Source organism: Theropithecus gelada, chromosome 14, assembly GCF_003255815.1.
Source record: "Theropithecus gelada isolate Dixy chromosome 14, Tgel_1.0, whole genome shotgun sequence".
NCBI classification, from domain to species: domain Eukaryota; kingdom Metazoa; phylum Chordata; class Mammalia; order Primates; family Cercopithecidae; genus Theropithecus; species Theropithecus gelada.
In genome coordinates, this window is record NC_037682.1 from 104,959,257 (window position 1) to 104,977,074 (window position 17,818).

Genomic DNA, 17,818 nt, shown 5'->3' on the forward strand with positions numbered 1-17,818 from the left:
GTGCCCATATAAACCCTGAACTGCAGGCTCCAGAAGCAGGCGAGGTGCAGGTGAGGAGATGAGGACACAAGCAGACAAATGGCAGAATGACACAGCAGAGCAAAGAGGAGGAATGTCTGAACGCTGAGAGGAGTTTGGCTGGGAGCAGTCAGAAGGCAGTTTGGCCCCTGGATGGCCAAGCTCCAGGGGAAGATCATCTTTCCATTCCATCCCCCCTTCCAGTTCCCCATCCATCCCACTGAAAGCCACCTCCACCACTCAATAAAACCCCACATTCATCCTTCAAGCCTGTGTGTGACCCGGTTCTTCCGGGGACGCTGGGCAAGAGCTCAGGATACAAAAAGCCTTGTGAAAAGGCAGAGGATCCATCGAGCTGGTTAACACTCAAGTCGTCCACAGATGGCAGGGCTAAAAGGACACACAGTAACATGCTCCCAGTTGGGCTCCTGCACTTGTCTCCCCCTCCCCTCAGGGGTTTGAGTAGTGGTGGTGACTGAACAGGCAAGCCACACCTCTGTCGCATGTCCTGCGAGGGGGATCAGAGAACTCCCCTGTTTCACAATCAAATCAACCAGGCAAGGTGGTGTGTACCTGTAGTCTTAGCTACTCAGGAAGCTGAAGCAGGAGTATCACTTGAGCCCAGGAGTTCAAATCCGGCCTGGACAACGTAGCCAGACTGTCTCTTAAAAAAAAAATTTTTTTTTGAAAAGAAATTATGTTAACTAATAAGGAAGAGACAATGACCCAATAGAAAATTGGCCAAGGATAGGAGTAGGCTCTTCATAGAAATCCAAATGGGTGCAAATCAGTAAGAGGATGCTCAATTCCAATCACATTCAGCAAAATACATATTAAAACATTAATGAAATACCATTCCCATTCATTACATTGACAGCAATTAAAAAGTTTAACCTAGCAAGTGATGACAAGAATGTAGAAGAATGGGAACTCCCTCTTGTACACTTTTGTAGGAGTAAAAATTGGTACAGCCACATCCTGAAGGATTTGTAACATATGTGCACAGGGAAATATGTAAATAAAGATATTCAATTCAGCATTTATTTACTTTAGAAAAAACTAAAATTAAAAACCACCTGGCGGTCAATAAGAGAATGGATTAACTATGGTATATATAATGGTTTAAATGAATCAACTGAACTATATGTATCAAGAACAAATGTCTAAAGCATCTTAAGAGAAAAAAGTAAGTTGCAAACGAATGCACATTTTATACAACTATTTTTAAAAATTGTTTAAATATTGCATACACAAATATTCTGATAGATTGCAAGAAGGGTTACAAATTCCTTTCTTCCTATCAAGGGTGGAGCCTATTTCTCTACCCCTTGAATCTGGGTTGGTTGGCCATGTGCCTCACTTTGGCCAAAAGGATGTTTGCAAACATGACACACACAGGCTTGAAAAATGCATGTGAATTGGGGCTTGCACTCATGCCACTCATGAGAAGGTAAGACACACTTCCCCTCATTGCTCGCATTTCTCAAGCCAACAGCCAGCAGACTTTCTAAAGCAGAGCCACTTAGATGACTGACAGTTGACCATGGATATATGTGTGAGTCCAGCTGAAACTGGAAGAACTGGCCAGCTGAATCCAGCTCAGATTGTTGACTTAGAGAATTGTAAACTAAGCCACAAAAATGGTGGTTTGTTTCAAACCACTAAGTTTTGACGTGGTGTGTGATGCAGCAAAATCTAAATGATACAAATACTAAGCATTAAAACATGCTGGAGAAAAGATACCATTAACTTATAAATGGCATAGAAACAAAAATGTTATATTACTTTCTGTATGCTTAAAATATTGTACAATTAAAAAATTTCAAACTTCCTTGAAGAGTCAGTGGGAAATGAAGAAATTGGAACAAGAAAATGTCTTTAAGAAGTTTCATTGTGAAGGGGAGGAGACAGAGCATTAGGAGAGATTTAAAGTACATAAATACATTTAGGAAGAAGCTGGTCGAATGGAATGGGTTGAAAATATTGTGCAATAGGATTATTAATTGGTGATGCAGGGTTCCTGATTATGCAAAACATGACGATGGACTCCTGGGCCCAGGATGAGGGACTAACCTCACTGAAGATTGGGCACTTTTTCCTGGTAGGAAGGAAGGATGGATGTAGGTATAGGCAGTTTCGTCGTTTTAGTGGCAGGAAGTTGATGGCATCTCTCTCCTCTCTGAATTGATAAGTAAGGTCATCTTTTTGAGATGGTCAGGTTCAGATTACAAACTGTTAAAAGTCATTGGGGGAATGATAGGATATCTTGCCTAGGATAACAAGGATTGCTAGGCATCACTGAAGGTCCAGTTGAGTTTGGACCAGTCCCCCAGGCATCTATCTGTCTCCTTCAGTACTTAGCATTCCTAATACAGACTGAGAGAATTGGGTAATTGGAATCATGTAGAGCTGGAATTTTGTCTGTTAGGTGGGATAGTGGGGGAAGGGAGTTGAGTATGTGGGCAGGATGACTGCCAAGTGATTGACCATGGAATCTAAGCTGGATAGGCAGTACAGTGAAGACAGGTGAGGATAGGGTTAAGGGCTGTTGTTTTGTGATTTTGGAGCTGCCTATACTTACATGTTTGTCTCCCACACAAGTTCATAAACTCTTCAAAAATGGATCTTTTTTTATTCATCATTGTTATCTATAACATCAACATAATATCTAATAATGAGTTCTCCATAAATTATTGTTGAATTGAATAATGGCTTAAAACTCTGTTCCTTAAAGCTAATAGCTACACTCACCTGCAACTTTTTTCTAGGCAAAAAAAAAAAAATATATATATATATATATGTTAATTTTTTCTCATTGGTTCTGCTTGCTCTATTTTGCTTTTGATTGCGCTATTTTTTTTCTTTAAGATCTTTCCCATACATTTTATGCACCATCCTTTCTAGTGAATAGAGTCTTTTGAATATCTTGTTTGATTAAGTCACATCTGATTTCTTCTCTAGCCAATTTAATTCAGGAGATGAATTCTGATGACCCAGTTGTGCAACAGAATGCTGTCCTGGAGACAGAAAAGAGACTGCTGCTTATGGAGGAAGACCAGGAGGAGGATGAATGCAGGACCACCTTGAATAAGACTGTGATCAGTCCTCCACAAACTGCTGTGAAGGTTTCTTTTTCTATTGAGAAGTTATATAAGTACAGACAGTGAGAAGACCTACACCAAGGCAGTAGTTTCATCTCAAACTGTCCGGCGAGGCTGAAATGGTCTTTTGTTTCTTAGATTCATTAGATTTATTTTTTATAAGAAAGTATAAAATTCAATTTTTTTCCTTTGATCTTTCTGGGTTATCTTTGAACAACCCTTTGAATCTATTTTAATGAAAACTTCGCCTCTCCACCCCCTGAGCTTGTGTGATATATTTAAGCTGTACTTTTAAGGTAATGTATTCTAACTCATTTCCAACTCATAAGCCACAGCTGAGGTCTCTTGACCTGGGCAGCCTTGTTTTGCAGACTCGGTCCCATAGCAATTTTGCCCATAATCAGATCTCCTGATTTAAAGCAAGCCCCCTGAATTCTGATCTCTTCAGTTTTGATGGTTAAAGGAAGTGACCTCTTGTTTGTAATTGATTTGCCTTCTTGGTTTATATGCATATAAATTAGAGAGTGGTTTTTGAAATTTGTTTCTTTGTTTTTATGATAACCTACATCTACAGAGTGCCGAAGAAGTAAACTCAGGTAAGGATAGCATCTTTCTTCCCAATTTTTATTCTTTATATAGGACCAGTTTTGATTGAGTGTAGCTCCCAGACCTTTAAATTATTGCCTCTGGGCTTACAAACAACCTGTGAACAAAAACCTGCTGATCATCCCATTCTGTTACTAGTGGTCAGCAGGAACGTCCCTGAGAGGTTTTTCTCTATTTTCTGTTGGTCAACCTTTTGTAAACTCAATTCATTTATTCTGTATCATCCAATTTACCCTGTTCAAGGGATCCAGATAGTTTCTCTGTTGCTCAGCTCAGAAGCTCATTATGCTAAACAGAACAAAAAAATCTGTCTTCAAAGAAAAACTCTTTTAAAAGACATAATTCAAATTTGAAGCACAGTCATAGCCATCATGTATAATAATAAAGCACACAGATTACCATTTAATGTCAAATTAAGAAAATGTCATTTTAGTTGCCTCAGAATTGTGTGTGCGCGTGTGTGTGCGCCTGTGTGCATATGCATACGTGTGACTCTAAAGTAACTCTTCTGAATTTGAGCTAAATAACTGATTATAGTATTTGGATTTTTCTTTTTAATATCTGAAATTACCCTGCTGTCAGAGGCCTTCTTGGCATCTGTGGAGAAGGATGCAAAGGAACGAGCCAAGAGAAGAAGGGAAAACAAAGTCTTAGCAGATGGTAATTGTCAGTCCTTACGTTTCAATGGTGGGATGATTTGTGCTAGAAAGAGCACACGAAAGCCTGAATGCTGACATTTGAGGACATCTAGATTCCCAGTGGTGAGGTTTGTGATGGGCTCGAGGCAATGGGACTTGGCCAGAAGGAAATCATTGGTGGTCTCTTCTTTATTCCTGCTGCAACAAGCAGGGGGTAGGATATACCTACCTCCAGTGAAACCTCTTTCTAAAGCATCCCTGTGCACTTAGCAGAGCAAAGTGAATCGTACTAAACAGTGCTCAGGAAGTAGTGGGGGGTGAGAGTGAGCTGCCACTGGCTAGACTAAGGCATAGATGAAGAAGTGGAAAAGAAGAATAAAACAGCTGTGAGAAAAGAGAGGAGAAATCAAGGAAAAGGAAGGGATGGGATTGTGTATGTTGTGGGGAGATACATACGATAGAAGAATGTTTTCAATTTATTTTATACCACCCAGGGCTGTGTGTGCTGCAGATCTGAATGATTCCATCTTTGTTGGGAAAATTAATTATTTGACCCTCTTTATGAGACACCGAATGCACAGATTTGGTCTCTGTGGCAAACTTAGTATGGTTCTGAGCCTTGGTGCAGAAACGTTTACTTTTTCTGAGAATCTACTTAGAAGACATGGGTGGATTTCGAGAAAAAAAATATACTTGAAGAAGCTGGTCCTGAAATATCTGCAGAGAAAAACAAATGTTGAGTCCCTTTAGGATCAATAGAAGTGAAGACCTTCAAAGTAGAATTGGAAAATCGGGGGAATAAAGTCTGAGAGATTTTCTGATGTGTGGTGAGAGCTCATCTGTGTGACTTATATTCCCATAGCCCTAAAAGAAAAAGGGAATGAAGCATTTGCTGAAGGCAATTATGAAACAGCTATCCTGCACTATAGTGAGGGTTTGGAGAAGCTAAAGGACGTGAAAGTGCTGTACACCAACCGAGCCCAGGTCAGTGAGGCAAGCATGTGTCTATGGGGCTTTCTCAGGGAATAGTTACCACTAAACCTGGGAAAACAAAGATGAGACTAGATGTTGGACTGGGAAATGTTTATAAGAACTGGCTCTTGTTTTGGGTGTGGGAGGAGCTGACTTATACGTAGCATTTACCAGTTTCCATGATGCAAATATTCTCACCATGATCTAATTTGAAATCACTGCAGGAGGACTTGGGAAGAACTGCCCATTATCAGCTGTCTCCATAGTATAAGTCAGTTCTGTCATATCACTGATGGTGACCATGCACTTGTCCCTGTGGATAAAGGAGAAAACTAGTGGAATGAAATGACCTATAGGACCTTAGAATTCTGCTACCAACAGATTTCTTCAGCCTCCTTTTTTGGTACTAGTCTTAACTCCTAGGGGATGCGCTCCTATTAGTTTCTCATTCGTTGTATCAGTCTCTCTTTAAGATTCTGCGACGGGGGTAAAGTGGATAACAAGTGGTCCTAGAACCAATTTCTTGGAAATTTTGGGTTTCTTAAAGTTTTTATGCCTTAGTATGTGTCACAAATGAGCTCAGTTTCTTGGAACACCAGGTAAAAACCACCCAGATGTTTATTTACCACTTAATGAAGGGATGGGCTGATAGCTCTCAACTGAAACAAAACCATCACCTGTGACCTTGTGTTTGAAAAGTAGTTTAGTTTCTGTGTGGTAGAGTTCTCTGCCAGACAGGCCTGAAAATTTGGCAGATTCGTGGACGTAATTACCCCATGGTCAGAATATGTCAGCAGGACCTGTGTGAGGTGGACTTGGCGATGCCTTGTCATTTGCAAGAGGGAGAGGCTGCAGCAGAGTCCTCATCAGCTCCAATTTCCCTAACTCGAGATTAAGAATGTCTGGCTCTGGGATGTTGAGAAAGAGGATTGGAAGCAAGAAACAGGACATTCAGAGGCCAGAATGTCTGGGGAGTGATAGTGACTTAATGATAAATAAATCCAAGCAGTATAATCTCACTAGTTTAGCAATTTGGATAAGTTAGACTAGAATTGAAGTGTCACTTAAACTATCCCAATTTTGGAGAAAACTAGTTATAAGGAAGTGAATCGGTAAAAAAGATGGCCAGAGGTTGATTTAACAGTACATTGCATTACCCGAACAAGATTATAAACTTTTTGAGGGCAAAAACTACCATATACTTTTTCCCTTAATGCTTTATTTATAGCAGATGTTCAATAAATCCTTTTTTAGTTACATAACATTGGAAGCACAATAAGTCCAATTAAGGGAGTTAAGTTTCTGTTGACAATTCAGAAGCATCGCTTAAATGCAAGCAATTAATAGAATAATTATAGTTCCTTCTTATTTATTACCAAATTTGGTCTCTAAAAACATCTGCCTACTGATGCTTGTTCAGTTGTGTTACTCTGAAGTTATTTGAAAGCAATAAAATTGAATTGCTTTAAAAAAGTTATGTAATTCAGACATATCTAATTCAGACTGTCTATACTCTGATTCATCTGAATTAGTTATATTTTCACTGCACTCATTTTTAAGCAGCACTTTGATTAGTTCTGAAGAATCACATTAAGAATGAATGTGGATAAATATAAGGAAATGTAATGAAAAGGTTTGAGGGAGTGATTCCTCCCAGCTTTCCCAAGGAGAAAACTTACACAGAGACAAAAAAATGGAAAATGTACTCCCTGGTGTTACAAACCGTTTGAACCACTGAACTATTTTTAAAATGCTTCCCTGTATGCATGCAGTGTTAGAAAACACTTAATAAGGACCCTGTAAGTTTTCTCTTGCTAGAGAGAAAACCTAACCTTTCATTGCTTTGTTTTTCCCCTGGAGTTAATGTTATGATCAATAGATTGCCGGTATAATTTAGATAAATCTGGAGTTTAATTGCTGTTTGGAAAAAGTAGTTCTTTTTTAAAATGTGCAAAAGCGAAAGAGATTGAGGAAGTTATAGGGTGTTTAATCCAAGCCTTAAGAGAGAAAGAAAAAAAAAAAGTAAAAGGCCGTGTAGAGAAATTGTTGCAACCCATGAAGACTTCTTCAGAGTCTGCACGATTCCTGAATAATAGTGCCATGAAATCATGGCCACAGCTGTCTAGAATGATGCCAGCTTCCTTCTCACATCCCCTAATTTTCAAATGAAACCTGAGACCCTGGAGAAAAGGAGGATGCTTTACAGAACAGATAGCTCAAAGAGTCATCTTCTCTAATTACTACAGAATGTGAGTTAATGAAAGCACCACTTGCAGCTTCCTTGCTATGGGAGCCAAGAGCGGCATGATTTCAATGCATTTGCTGGCTGTTGCCTGCTCTCTTCTCACTTGGGTTGGATACTTGGATTACCTGTGAGTTGCAACATTAACCCCACAATTGGCTTGTCCATGCAAATATCTCATCAGGTTTGTTGTTAAGAGTGTTGCAGTACCCTGGTACAGTTTTGATCATGGACAATCCTACGTGTAGTACTGGCTTTATTATTGGTGACTGATGGAACCCTGGAAAAGCCACTGCCCCTGGTGCTTGGCTATCCTTTTGTACAAATGGGATGATCGGTGCTGCCTCTTAGGGAGCTTTCCAGAAGAAGAGTGCTTCAAGGCTACTTAGTGCAATTTGATAAGACTTTATTGACCACTTACTGTGTCCAGTAATTAATAGAGAGGTTATAGTAGCCATTGTGCTTGTTTCTAAATAGTCGTTCATTTGTTTATATTCCTCTAGTTCTCAATCTAAGTTCTTAATCAGTTAAGTTTGAATGGATCACGGAATTCTGAGTCAATTCTTGATTTTCAAGATTTTCCCCAATTCTAAGGGATTCTAAAAGAGTGCCCCAGGCATTTGATACTAAGGGTTCATGGTGATGCTCTTGACTCTCATATGTCACTCTACTTCTTTCATTTTTTTTCTGCTGTGCTCGGGAGGACAGAAGCAGAGTTTTTTTATTATATTTTGATAACAGCGTTATTGAGATGTAATTCACATACCATACAGTTCACCCTTTTATAGTACACAATTTAATGGGATTTTAGTATAATCACAGAGTTGTGCGACCATCACAATTTTTGAACATTTCATCATCATCCCCCAAAAAACTTCATCTTTACCTGTCAACTCCCCAATCCTCCCATTGCTACTCTCAGCCCGAGATAATCACCAATCTACTTTTTGTCTCTATACCTTTGTCCGTTCTGGACATTTTATATAAATGAAATCATACATTTGTCCTTCTGTGACTGGCTTCCTTCGTTTATCATAATGTTTTTAAGATTCATCCATGTTATGGTATGTATCAACTCTTCATTTCTTTTTATTGCTGAATAATTTTCCATTGTATGGATGTACCATATTTTATGTATCCCTTCATCACTGATGGACATTTGGATTGTTGCCTTTTGACTATCATGAATAATTCTGCTATGAACATTCATGTATAAGCATTTGTATGGATGTATGTTTATATTCTTCTTGGGATATACCTAGGAGTAAAATTACTGGGTCATATGGTAACATAACCTTCTGAAGAACTTCCGGACTATCTTCCAGAGGGGCTGTGCCATTTTAATTCCCACCAGCAGTGTATGAGGGCTCTAATTATCTGTCTTTTTTATTCCCTTTATCATTTGGTGTTTTTCTGGAACATTCACAGCAGGGTAGACTACAGAATTCAGCTCTTCCTTCTTGGATGTAGCTAGTGAGCTGGGTATTTTCTGTGTCCCTCTAGATCCTTCCCTGCACTGTGCCCTGGAGGGCTGACCTGTGTGGAGTGGCTCCTTGGCTTCCCAGCCTTCTAGCCTCCATTTGCATTCAGCCAATAAAATAAGAAGGAAGGAGGAAAAGTGAGATTGGGTATTATTCTCCTGGCCTTTGGCTCTAGTGAAGGCCTCAGCTCATATCAGGCAGTTCTTTTCGCAGAGCTATCCTCTCCCATTGTGTTCATTGCTCCCTCCTTCTGCCCCTTCTATTACAGCAGTGGTAATGGCTGTCCACTGTTGCTAGCTCTGAGATTCTGTAGCATCCCTTGTCAGGTTCCCTAAGCCCTGCCTTCACCGTGGAAGAGGTCCCTGGATTCAACTCTCAGTTGCCCAGTGTAAGTGTGCCATCTGTTTCCTGGCAGGACCATGACTGATCTAGGTAGGGGATAGTTCTTGCTGACATTCTACTGTTCGAATGTTCTTTCTGTGTGAACTGAAAACTGCCTGATGCAGAGTTGTGTGTGAATATCAGCTGTTGGTTTCATTACAGGCTTATATGAAACTTAAGAACTATGAGAAGGCCCTGGTGGATTGTGAATGGGCTCTCAAGGTAAGAGAGTATTTCTTTTCCCCCATGATGGTATTGGGCTGAAGTAGATAGAAGGCAGCTGCCAGTGTATCAAGATAGGAAAGGATATAACCTCTGTAGCCAGAGCTTCAGTTTCCTCATGTGTAGAATGGGATAGAATAGAATTGTTAGGAGGGTCATGACAATGCACAGAAAGTGCCTGGTTCCTAGAAAGCAATCCAGGGAGCTGCTGCTATTGAATTTTCAGTGTCTTATATTACTACAGCTCCTTCTTTACTCTTGTGTTATCAGACACTTTGTTCTATGTGTTAGTGGAAATGCCTCCCTCTCTCTTCCGGGGCCAGCCGTTGGAGCTGATTTCTGCAATGCTGCAATGCTGTTCTTCCTTGTCGGTTTGTGTTTTTTCCCTCCAGCCCTAATAATTTGAAAATATAGCATCCTCTATTTGTAGAGGAATAATCAGAAGAAAGAATTCCTATTTTTCAACTTTAGTCAGGCCTTGGGCAGATAAAATAATTCTACGCATGGCATTTCCTCTGAAATCTGCCAAAATAGATGGTGAAAGATGCATAGACGTAAAGACTGTTGATGGAAATGTTAAGAGTTACTAAAAGAGAAATAACACAATCACTTTTTAGGGACATGACCAAATATTTAAGTAACCCTTAATCTACATTCCCCTGAATTACTCTGTCACAGGGGTTTTAACTAAGTAACCAAAACTAGTGCTTCTCAGACTTCTGCACTTGCTGCTAACAGCAGAGGAGAATGGACATGAGCCCCTCGAGAGGGACTAGAAGCAGAAAGCATGAAATTTCTTTTAAGATGTGTGTTTTATCTTAAAAACCTTGTTAATTTTGCACAGCACTTCATGAAAGTTACCTGTTTGTTTTGATATAACAGCATTATTTTCAGTAACTTAGAATCAAGTAAAATTGAGGTTCCAGGAGAGTGTGCCAAGTTTATCCTGTGGCTTCAATTCTTGGGTACAGTGCAGCTACCCTAGCCTAATGAGTATGTCCGAAAACAAGAGGACACTTTCCTAGCAGCATACTGGCCATATCTGCTTTATTTCTTGTTGAGAGGGTAAGCAGAGGAAACCGGGATGAATGAGAAAGTCACCTCTGCTTATAATCATTCATAAAACACTAGGGATCCTCTTAACACTGACATCTGGAGTGTCCAATTTCTTTATCCCTTAGAAGATACAATGTGTGGCAAATTTTGTTCCATTGCATGAGTATAGTCTTTAAGTTATAAGGTTGGGGCCGAAGCTGATGACGTCAAGCTCTTCACAGCTCCATCATAGGTCCACTAACCTGCTTTGTTGCCTTGCCTGATAATGATTTCTTTTTCTATCATTATTCTGCAGGAGAAGAGAGAGGCAAGGATGTTTTCCTTGGTTTTTCCAGTAATAACAGCAAACAACATTTGCTGCATGCTCACAAAATTCTATTCTGTTCTGTTCAGTGTCACTATTTTCTCTATTTTTCTGACGAGGAAATCAAGCCTCAGTGATTAATTAAGTACTTTGTGCAGGATCATGAAGCTAGTGTCTGTCTAACTCTAAGCCCATGCTCTTAACCTCTATAAAGGGCCTCTCCACTGCAACTTTGAACCCCATAATCCCTGGGTGTGGATGTCTTTCCCATCTGTGGAAGAAACATGATCTCCTCACAGGTTCACCAAGAGTATCTTTTCTGATCTAAAAAAGGCCAAAGGGGCAGACATACCATCATGCTGATTCAGGATAACACACTGGCCTGTTCCCAAATGTTAATTGAAGTACAATGTAATTAACAGTGAAACCGAGGCCAAGCAGGCCCAATGGAGCTGACATTAAAAAACGCTGACACTCAGCAGCCAATCTTGTTAAATGCCCAGCGAGGCTCCCAGTTGAAGAGGTTTGGGTAAACACTTGGAGAAATGAGAAAAAAAAAATGTACAAAGAGTTCTAAAAACTAATAATGATTTGTTTTATGTTACAGCGGTGAATTTAAAACTTTTGCTCTCTTTAAAATTAATGTATCAATAGCGAACGTCACTGGCACTCCGTTACTAATAGTATTAGTACTTTCATGCCAACTTAATCTTTTTTGACACTTTTAAATTGGTAGAGACAAGCTTATGTGATGATATTTCAAGACTGATGTTTCTTGTCAAGGAAGATAAGGCAGCAAAGCTGGTTTCAATTAGGACCAGAATAATTTCTTTCTCAGCAGAACACTTCTTGCACAATGAAATACATCTTCCTCTGAAGGCAGGATTCCTTCAAGGGGAAGCTGGGGTTCACCCAAGAACATTCTCGTGAGGGTTGATACCTGGTCAAAGGAGAATGGGCCTATTAGTGAGAAAAATCCATTAGCAGCCTTTTGCGTCATTGTCTTAGGAAGGCAAATTCACAGCTATCCGCACTTCACGGTGACACACGATAGGTCGGGGACAAGGCTTTAATGCTTGGGGCTCGGTTTCCCCCACCTGCTGTAACCCCGGTGCTCTGCCAGTGAATGTACTGTGAATATTTGGCTTTCATGAGCTGAAGTGCTAGAGTTTCCTCTTTTCTCTTTGACCATCCCTTTCCTGCTTCCTCAATTTTATCCTTTGTGAATTCATGAGGGATCACCCCTCTGCTCCCTGTCTTTTGTCTCTGTACAGTTACTCCTTTACAGCTCTCTTCTCTCATGGGCTCAACTCTTATCTCTGCAAATGGCTCTCAGACCTGCTTCCCCAGTCTCCCCTTCCCCAGCTCCAGGGCTGCATGTCAGCTGCCTCCTGCAGGTGCCTTTTGATAGTCTTGATGTCATCTGAAACTCGGTATGTCTAGAAGCCAACTCTTCATCTTCTCACTCAGCCTTTCTCACTCCCTGCCCTAGCTGACCTCTTTCTGTTAATGACACACCACGTCTTTCAGGTATCTAGGCCCCTGGTTTTGACTTCACATCCTCCATCACCCTTATCGCTGATAGTTAGTTGATGCTGGTCAGATCTTTCTTTGACATAGCTCTGGCATCTGCACTTCCTTTCCCTTCCACTGTCACCAGGACTTCAGACATTAGCCCTTGTTCTAAGTGATTGTTCTGCTCTCCTTACTCATCTCTCATTGTTCAGCCCACCATACCTCTTGTTCAGCCTTTCCCTCCTCTGATCACATCTGCATGCCACCTTCCTACCAGCTTACCTCCACACTGCCATTGGTGACTCACCCTCCTCCAGTGTGGCTCAAGATGGGATCTTCTCTCCACCCAGTACCTGCCCCTCGATCCCAGCTGGACTGTCCCCAAAGCCCCTTGTACTCTCAAGTTCTTGCCCAGCCCACTCTCCCTCCATCCTCCTCTCTTCACCTCTACGTGTCACTAAGACTCGGCCCATATCCCTCCACCTTTGCATGCCCTTTTAAAGACTGCATTTTCAAGCATATTTTCTTCCACTGATTTTTTTCAGTAGCATTTTCTATAGCATTTATATGCTCTTTTCTGTAGCACCTTTCTGAAGGAGATTTGGTGTCATTTTTAAACCCTTGAGAGTTTAATGGCCAAATTTCAAATTCCAGCTCTTCGACTTGTTATCTGTGTGACCTTGGGCCTCTCCAACCCCTAGTTTTCACATGTGTAAAATAGGGATAATAACTGTATCTGCTTCGTAGAGTTGTTTAAAGCTTCTGTGAGATCATCCATATGAACCATAAAGCTTAGTGCCTGGCACATGGTTTGGGCTGAACAATCATGCACATTTATTTTTATTATGACTTCCATTCACTTAGCAGTGAATTGGGAAATGATATACACAAGAATGTATCTCTAAAAGCTTCTCCAACAATTATTGTTCTCTCTTTTATTATTGTTGTTATTCTCTCTTATTATTACTGCTCTTTTATTAAATTTAGATTTTCTCTTTTGCTCTGAAATGAATTGCTGCTGATATAACTGCAGCAATAGCAGCTAATACTCTGTTACCCAGAGCCACACCAAGTGTTTTACATAATTTCTTTCTCACAGCAACCTGAGAGAAATACTATTATTGTCTTCATTTTCCAGGTGAGGAAAATGAGTGTCAGAAAAGTTAGGCGGCCTGGCCAACAACATGCCACTTTTGCTGAGTAGCAGAACAAGGATCCACCCAAGACATTTTAGACTCCTGAGCTTGAACTCTTAACCTCTTCATATCTAAACCTTTGAAGGGCATCTGATTTGGCACAATGTCTTGCATATAAAAGAAGTTCAATAAATGTTCATTAACTGAATGTCTTAGATTTTAGTGTATGTCTCTGTCAAATCATTCCCTGTGGAGTTATAATGACTAGGGTCAGGCAGGTGCAGGGCCCCCTGTGTAAATGGTCTAGTTTCAGCCATAAGTTTCAATCCTGCCTTTTGAAGGGGGCATCCCTACTAATCTTAAGTAATATGAACAGAAGGTCCCAGTACATATGTTGTGGTTTATTTGGGAGGAGGGACTTCCCAGGCCCACTAAGATGTAATGGTAACCTCAGCTATTTTCTTAGAGTAAGTTCTCTTCTAGTAAACCAGTGACTCTCAAACTTAGCTGCATGTTTACCTCAACTAGAGAGCTTAAAAACTTATTGATGCCTGGGTCTTATCCCAGAGTATAATGTAATTGATGTGGGGTGCAGGGCCGGCAGGATTTTTACAAGCATCCTAGATGATTCTAATGTTCTGCCAGTGTTAAGAGCTCTTCTAAACTGAGGGTTTGCTTCCTGATTGCGTCTCATTAAATGGAAATGAAAAGTGGCAGGTATCATTAATTAATTTGGTGAAGAGCTTGTTGCTGCACCCAGGCTCCTTGCAGACATCGATTAGTTTGGTCACAAATGCACAAAAAAGTTTTGTCAATTCTGGTAGTTGCCCTGAGAATCAAAGCTTCGCCTTAACTCTTTTAGCTGTGTAGTGAGGGGAGTGGCAAATGACTTCACATCTTCTAAAACTTCTGATCAGTCATTCTCTTTTATGCAGTGTGATGAAAAATGCACAAAAGCATATTTTCACATGGGAAAAGCCAACCTGGCCCTGAAGAACTACAGTGTGGTAAGTTCTTAGAGGAATGTAATTGACATGTTTGATCACAGACTGATGCTCCCAGTTGTGCTAGAGGAGAACCATGATTCTCCAAGCTGATTAGGTATCAATCCATCCTTCAGTATTTTCCAAGGTAAAGCTCAAGATCGTAAAGTTGGGAAGAATTTTGGTTGTCAGTTCAGCTCCACCAGTTGTAGGACTCTCTTCTGCAACATCCTCTACCAGTGTCTGTTCAGTCTCTGGAGAGAAAATACATAAGCAAAAAGAGAAAACAAAATTTGCTGTAACCTCATCACCCAAAAGTAACCATGCAGATCAGTCAACCTGTCTCTCTATCTATCCATCTATCCATACTAAGATATTTTATATCGTTAAAAGTAACTTTATTGAGATATAATTCACATACCACACAATTCATCTGTAGAATGTATAAAAACTATATGATTCAGTAGCTTTTAGTATATTCACAGAGTCAGGCAGCCATCACCACAATCAATTTTAAAAAATTTTCATCCCTTCCTGGACAAACCCTGTACCCATTAGCAGTCAGTCCCCTTCCCCCAGCCCCATCTCAACCTTAGGCAACCACCAGTCTTTCTGTCTCTATACATTTGCCTGTTCTGTAGATTCCATATAGAGTCATACGATCTGTGGTCTTTTGTAACTGAGGTCATTCACTTAGTATAATGTTTGCCTGGTACATTTATGTTATAGTGTGTATCAGTTCTTCGTTCCTTTTTATTGCTGAATAATATTCCATTGTTTGATACCATGTTTTATTTATTCATCAGTTAATAGACATTTGGGTTGTTTCCACTTTTTGCCTGCTATGAATAACACTGCCATGAACATTCATGTGCAGGGTTTTCTTTTTTATGTTTACTGTCCTCTTGGGTGTATATCTAGCAGTGGAATAGCAAGGCCGTATGGTAACTCTGTGTTTAACCTTTTGAGGAACTACCGAACTGTTTTTGAAAATGACTGCAGCATTTTACATTCCTACCAGGAGTGTATGAGGGCTCCAGTTTTTCCACATCCTCTTCAATACCTGTTGTCTATTTTTTTGTTGTAGCTATTCTAGTGGGTGTGAAGTGATGTGTCATTGTGGTATTGATCTGCATTTTTTTGGTGACTAATGATGTTGATGATCTTTTCATGTGCTTATTGGCCATTTATATATTTTCTTTGGAGAAATTTCTTTTTTTTATAATGAGATGTAAATGTCATTTATATATTCTGAATACAAGTTTCTTATCAGATACATGATTTCCAAATATTTTCTTCCACTCCTTTTATTACCTTTTCATTTTCTTGATGATGTTCTTTGCAGCACAAAAATGTTTAAGTTTGATAAAGCCTCAATTACCTATTTTTTCTTTGGTTGCTTGTGATTTTGGTGTTATATCTAAGAAATGATCATCTAATCCAAGGTCAGGAAGATGTATACCTATATTTTCTTCTAAAAGTTTTATGGCTTAGCTCTTAAATTTAGCTATCTCTAATCCATTTTGAGTTCATTTTTTGTATGATGTGAGGTTGGGGTTCAACTTCACTCTTTTTCATGTAGATGTCTACTTGTCCCAGAACCATTTGTTAAAGAGACCATTCTTTCCCCCATTGAGTGATTTTGGCACCCTTGTCAAAAATCAGTTGACCATAAATATATGGGTTTATTTTTGGTCTTCCAGTTTTATTCCATAGATCTACATGTCTGTCCTTGTGTCAGTACCACAGTGTCTTCATTTTTGTAGCTTTGTATTAAGTTGAGAAGTGAGAGTCCTTCAGCTTGGTTCCTCTACTTTTTCAAGATTGTTTTAGCTATTCTGGTGCTCTTGAATTTCTGTATGAACTTCAAGATTATTGTGTCGATTTTTGCAAAGAAACCGGATGGAATTTTGACGGGTATTACATGAATTCATAAGTCAATTTGGCAAGTACTGCTATCTAAACAATATTAAGTCTTCCTATCCATGAACATAGGATGTCTTTCCATTTATAAGATATGTCTTTAAAATAAATTGCTTCATATTATACATTTTTTAAAAGTTTGTTGGATTTTAATTGTAAATGTAATGCAGGCTTATTGTAATGAAGCTAAATAAAAGAAATATGAATAAAGGAAATGTTAATCTTTCCCTGTCCACCAATTTTTATTTACTCATTCAATTTATTCATTCAGCAGATATTTATTGCATGCTTTCTATGTGTCAGACACTGTTAATACAGGCAATAAAGAATACATCAGTGAAACTAGACAAAGTCCTTGGCTTCATGGAACTCATGTTCTTGGGGTAAGGGTGACCAGGAGACAAAAAACAATCAAATAGATGTGTAGTACGTTACATGCACTATGTTAGATAGTGGTATGTAGTACTGAGAAAAATAAATCAGGAAGCAGTAAAGATGAGACTGGTTTTATATAGAGTGGTAAGAAAAGGCTTTCTAAAGGAATGGAGGGAGTGAAGTGAGCAAACCATGTGGATATATAAGGGAATAAATTCCTGGTGGAGGGATAGCTAGAATGCAGCCAGCAAGAGGAGAGCAACAGGAGATGAGGTCAAACAGGTGATAATGGTGGGGAAGGGGCTGATCCTGTAGGGCCTTACAGGCTTTTCAAAGGACTTTGGCTTTTACTTTGAGTGATCTTCAAGCTTTATTGGAGGATTTTGAGTAAAGGAATTAAATGATCTGACTTATATTTTAAAGGATTACTCTGACTGCTAGACCGAGCATGTGTTTCAGCATGGTAAGATAAGAACAGAGAACGAGTGATAAGGCTATTGCAGTAAATATCCAAGCAAGAGGTGATGATGGGGACCAGGTTGGTAGTGACGGAGGTGGTAAGAAGTGATGGGATTTTGGATATTTACTGACAGTGAAGCCAACAAAAATTGTTGCTAGGTTAGATCTAGGGTTGAAGAGAAGTTGGATACAGGGTCACTCTGATGTATAGACTTCTGTTCCTGCGACACCGGTCTCTACTTTAATGTGCTATTTTTTCCTTCAGTTTGTTTCTTAACTCTAGTCTTCTAGACGAACTTTGAACCTTCAAGATTATCTCAGAACTGTTTGTTTGTTTGTTTGTTTCTTTTGGGGTGTTTTTTTTTTTCTGAGCTTTTTCTCTAGGTGACTGGTTAGATTATACTCT

The 17,818-nt window shown here is 39.6% G+C and overlaps 1 protein-coding gene across 4 annotated transcripts in view; it reads left to right on the top strand.

Moving 5' to 3' along the window:
• Positions 1-17,818, top strand: part of TTC12 (tetratricopeptide repeat domain 12) — a 52,665-nt gene that overhangs the window by 5,775 nt on the left and 29,072 nt on the right. For 2 of the 4 annotated variants that reach the window (XM_025357578.1, XM_025357579.1), the window contains 6 exons: positions 2,980-3,143; positions 3,694-3,715; positions 4,308-4,385; positions 5,226-5,347; positions 9,602-9,661; positions 14,608-14,679. In XM_025357578.1, coding sequence (XP_025213363.1) covers positions 2,980-3,143; positions 3,694-3,715; positions 4,308-4,385; positions 5,226-5,347; positions 9,602-9,661; positions 14,608-14,679 — 518 coding nt within the window. Of the gene's footprint in view, positions 1-2,979; positions 3,144-3,693; positions 3,716-4,307; positions 4,386-5,225; positions 5,348-9,326; positions 9,491-9,601; positions 9,662-14,589; positions 14,680-17,818 lie in introns of all 4 variants that reach the window. The other 2 variants (XM_025357580.1, XM_025357577.1) reach the window with 2 other exon arrangements.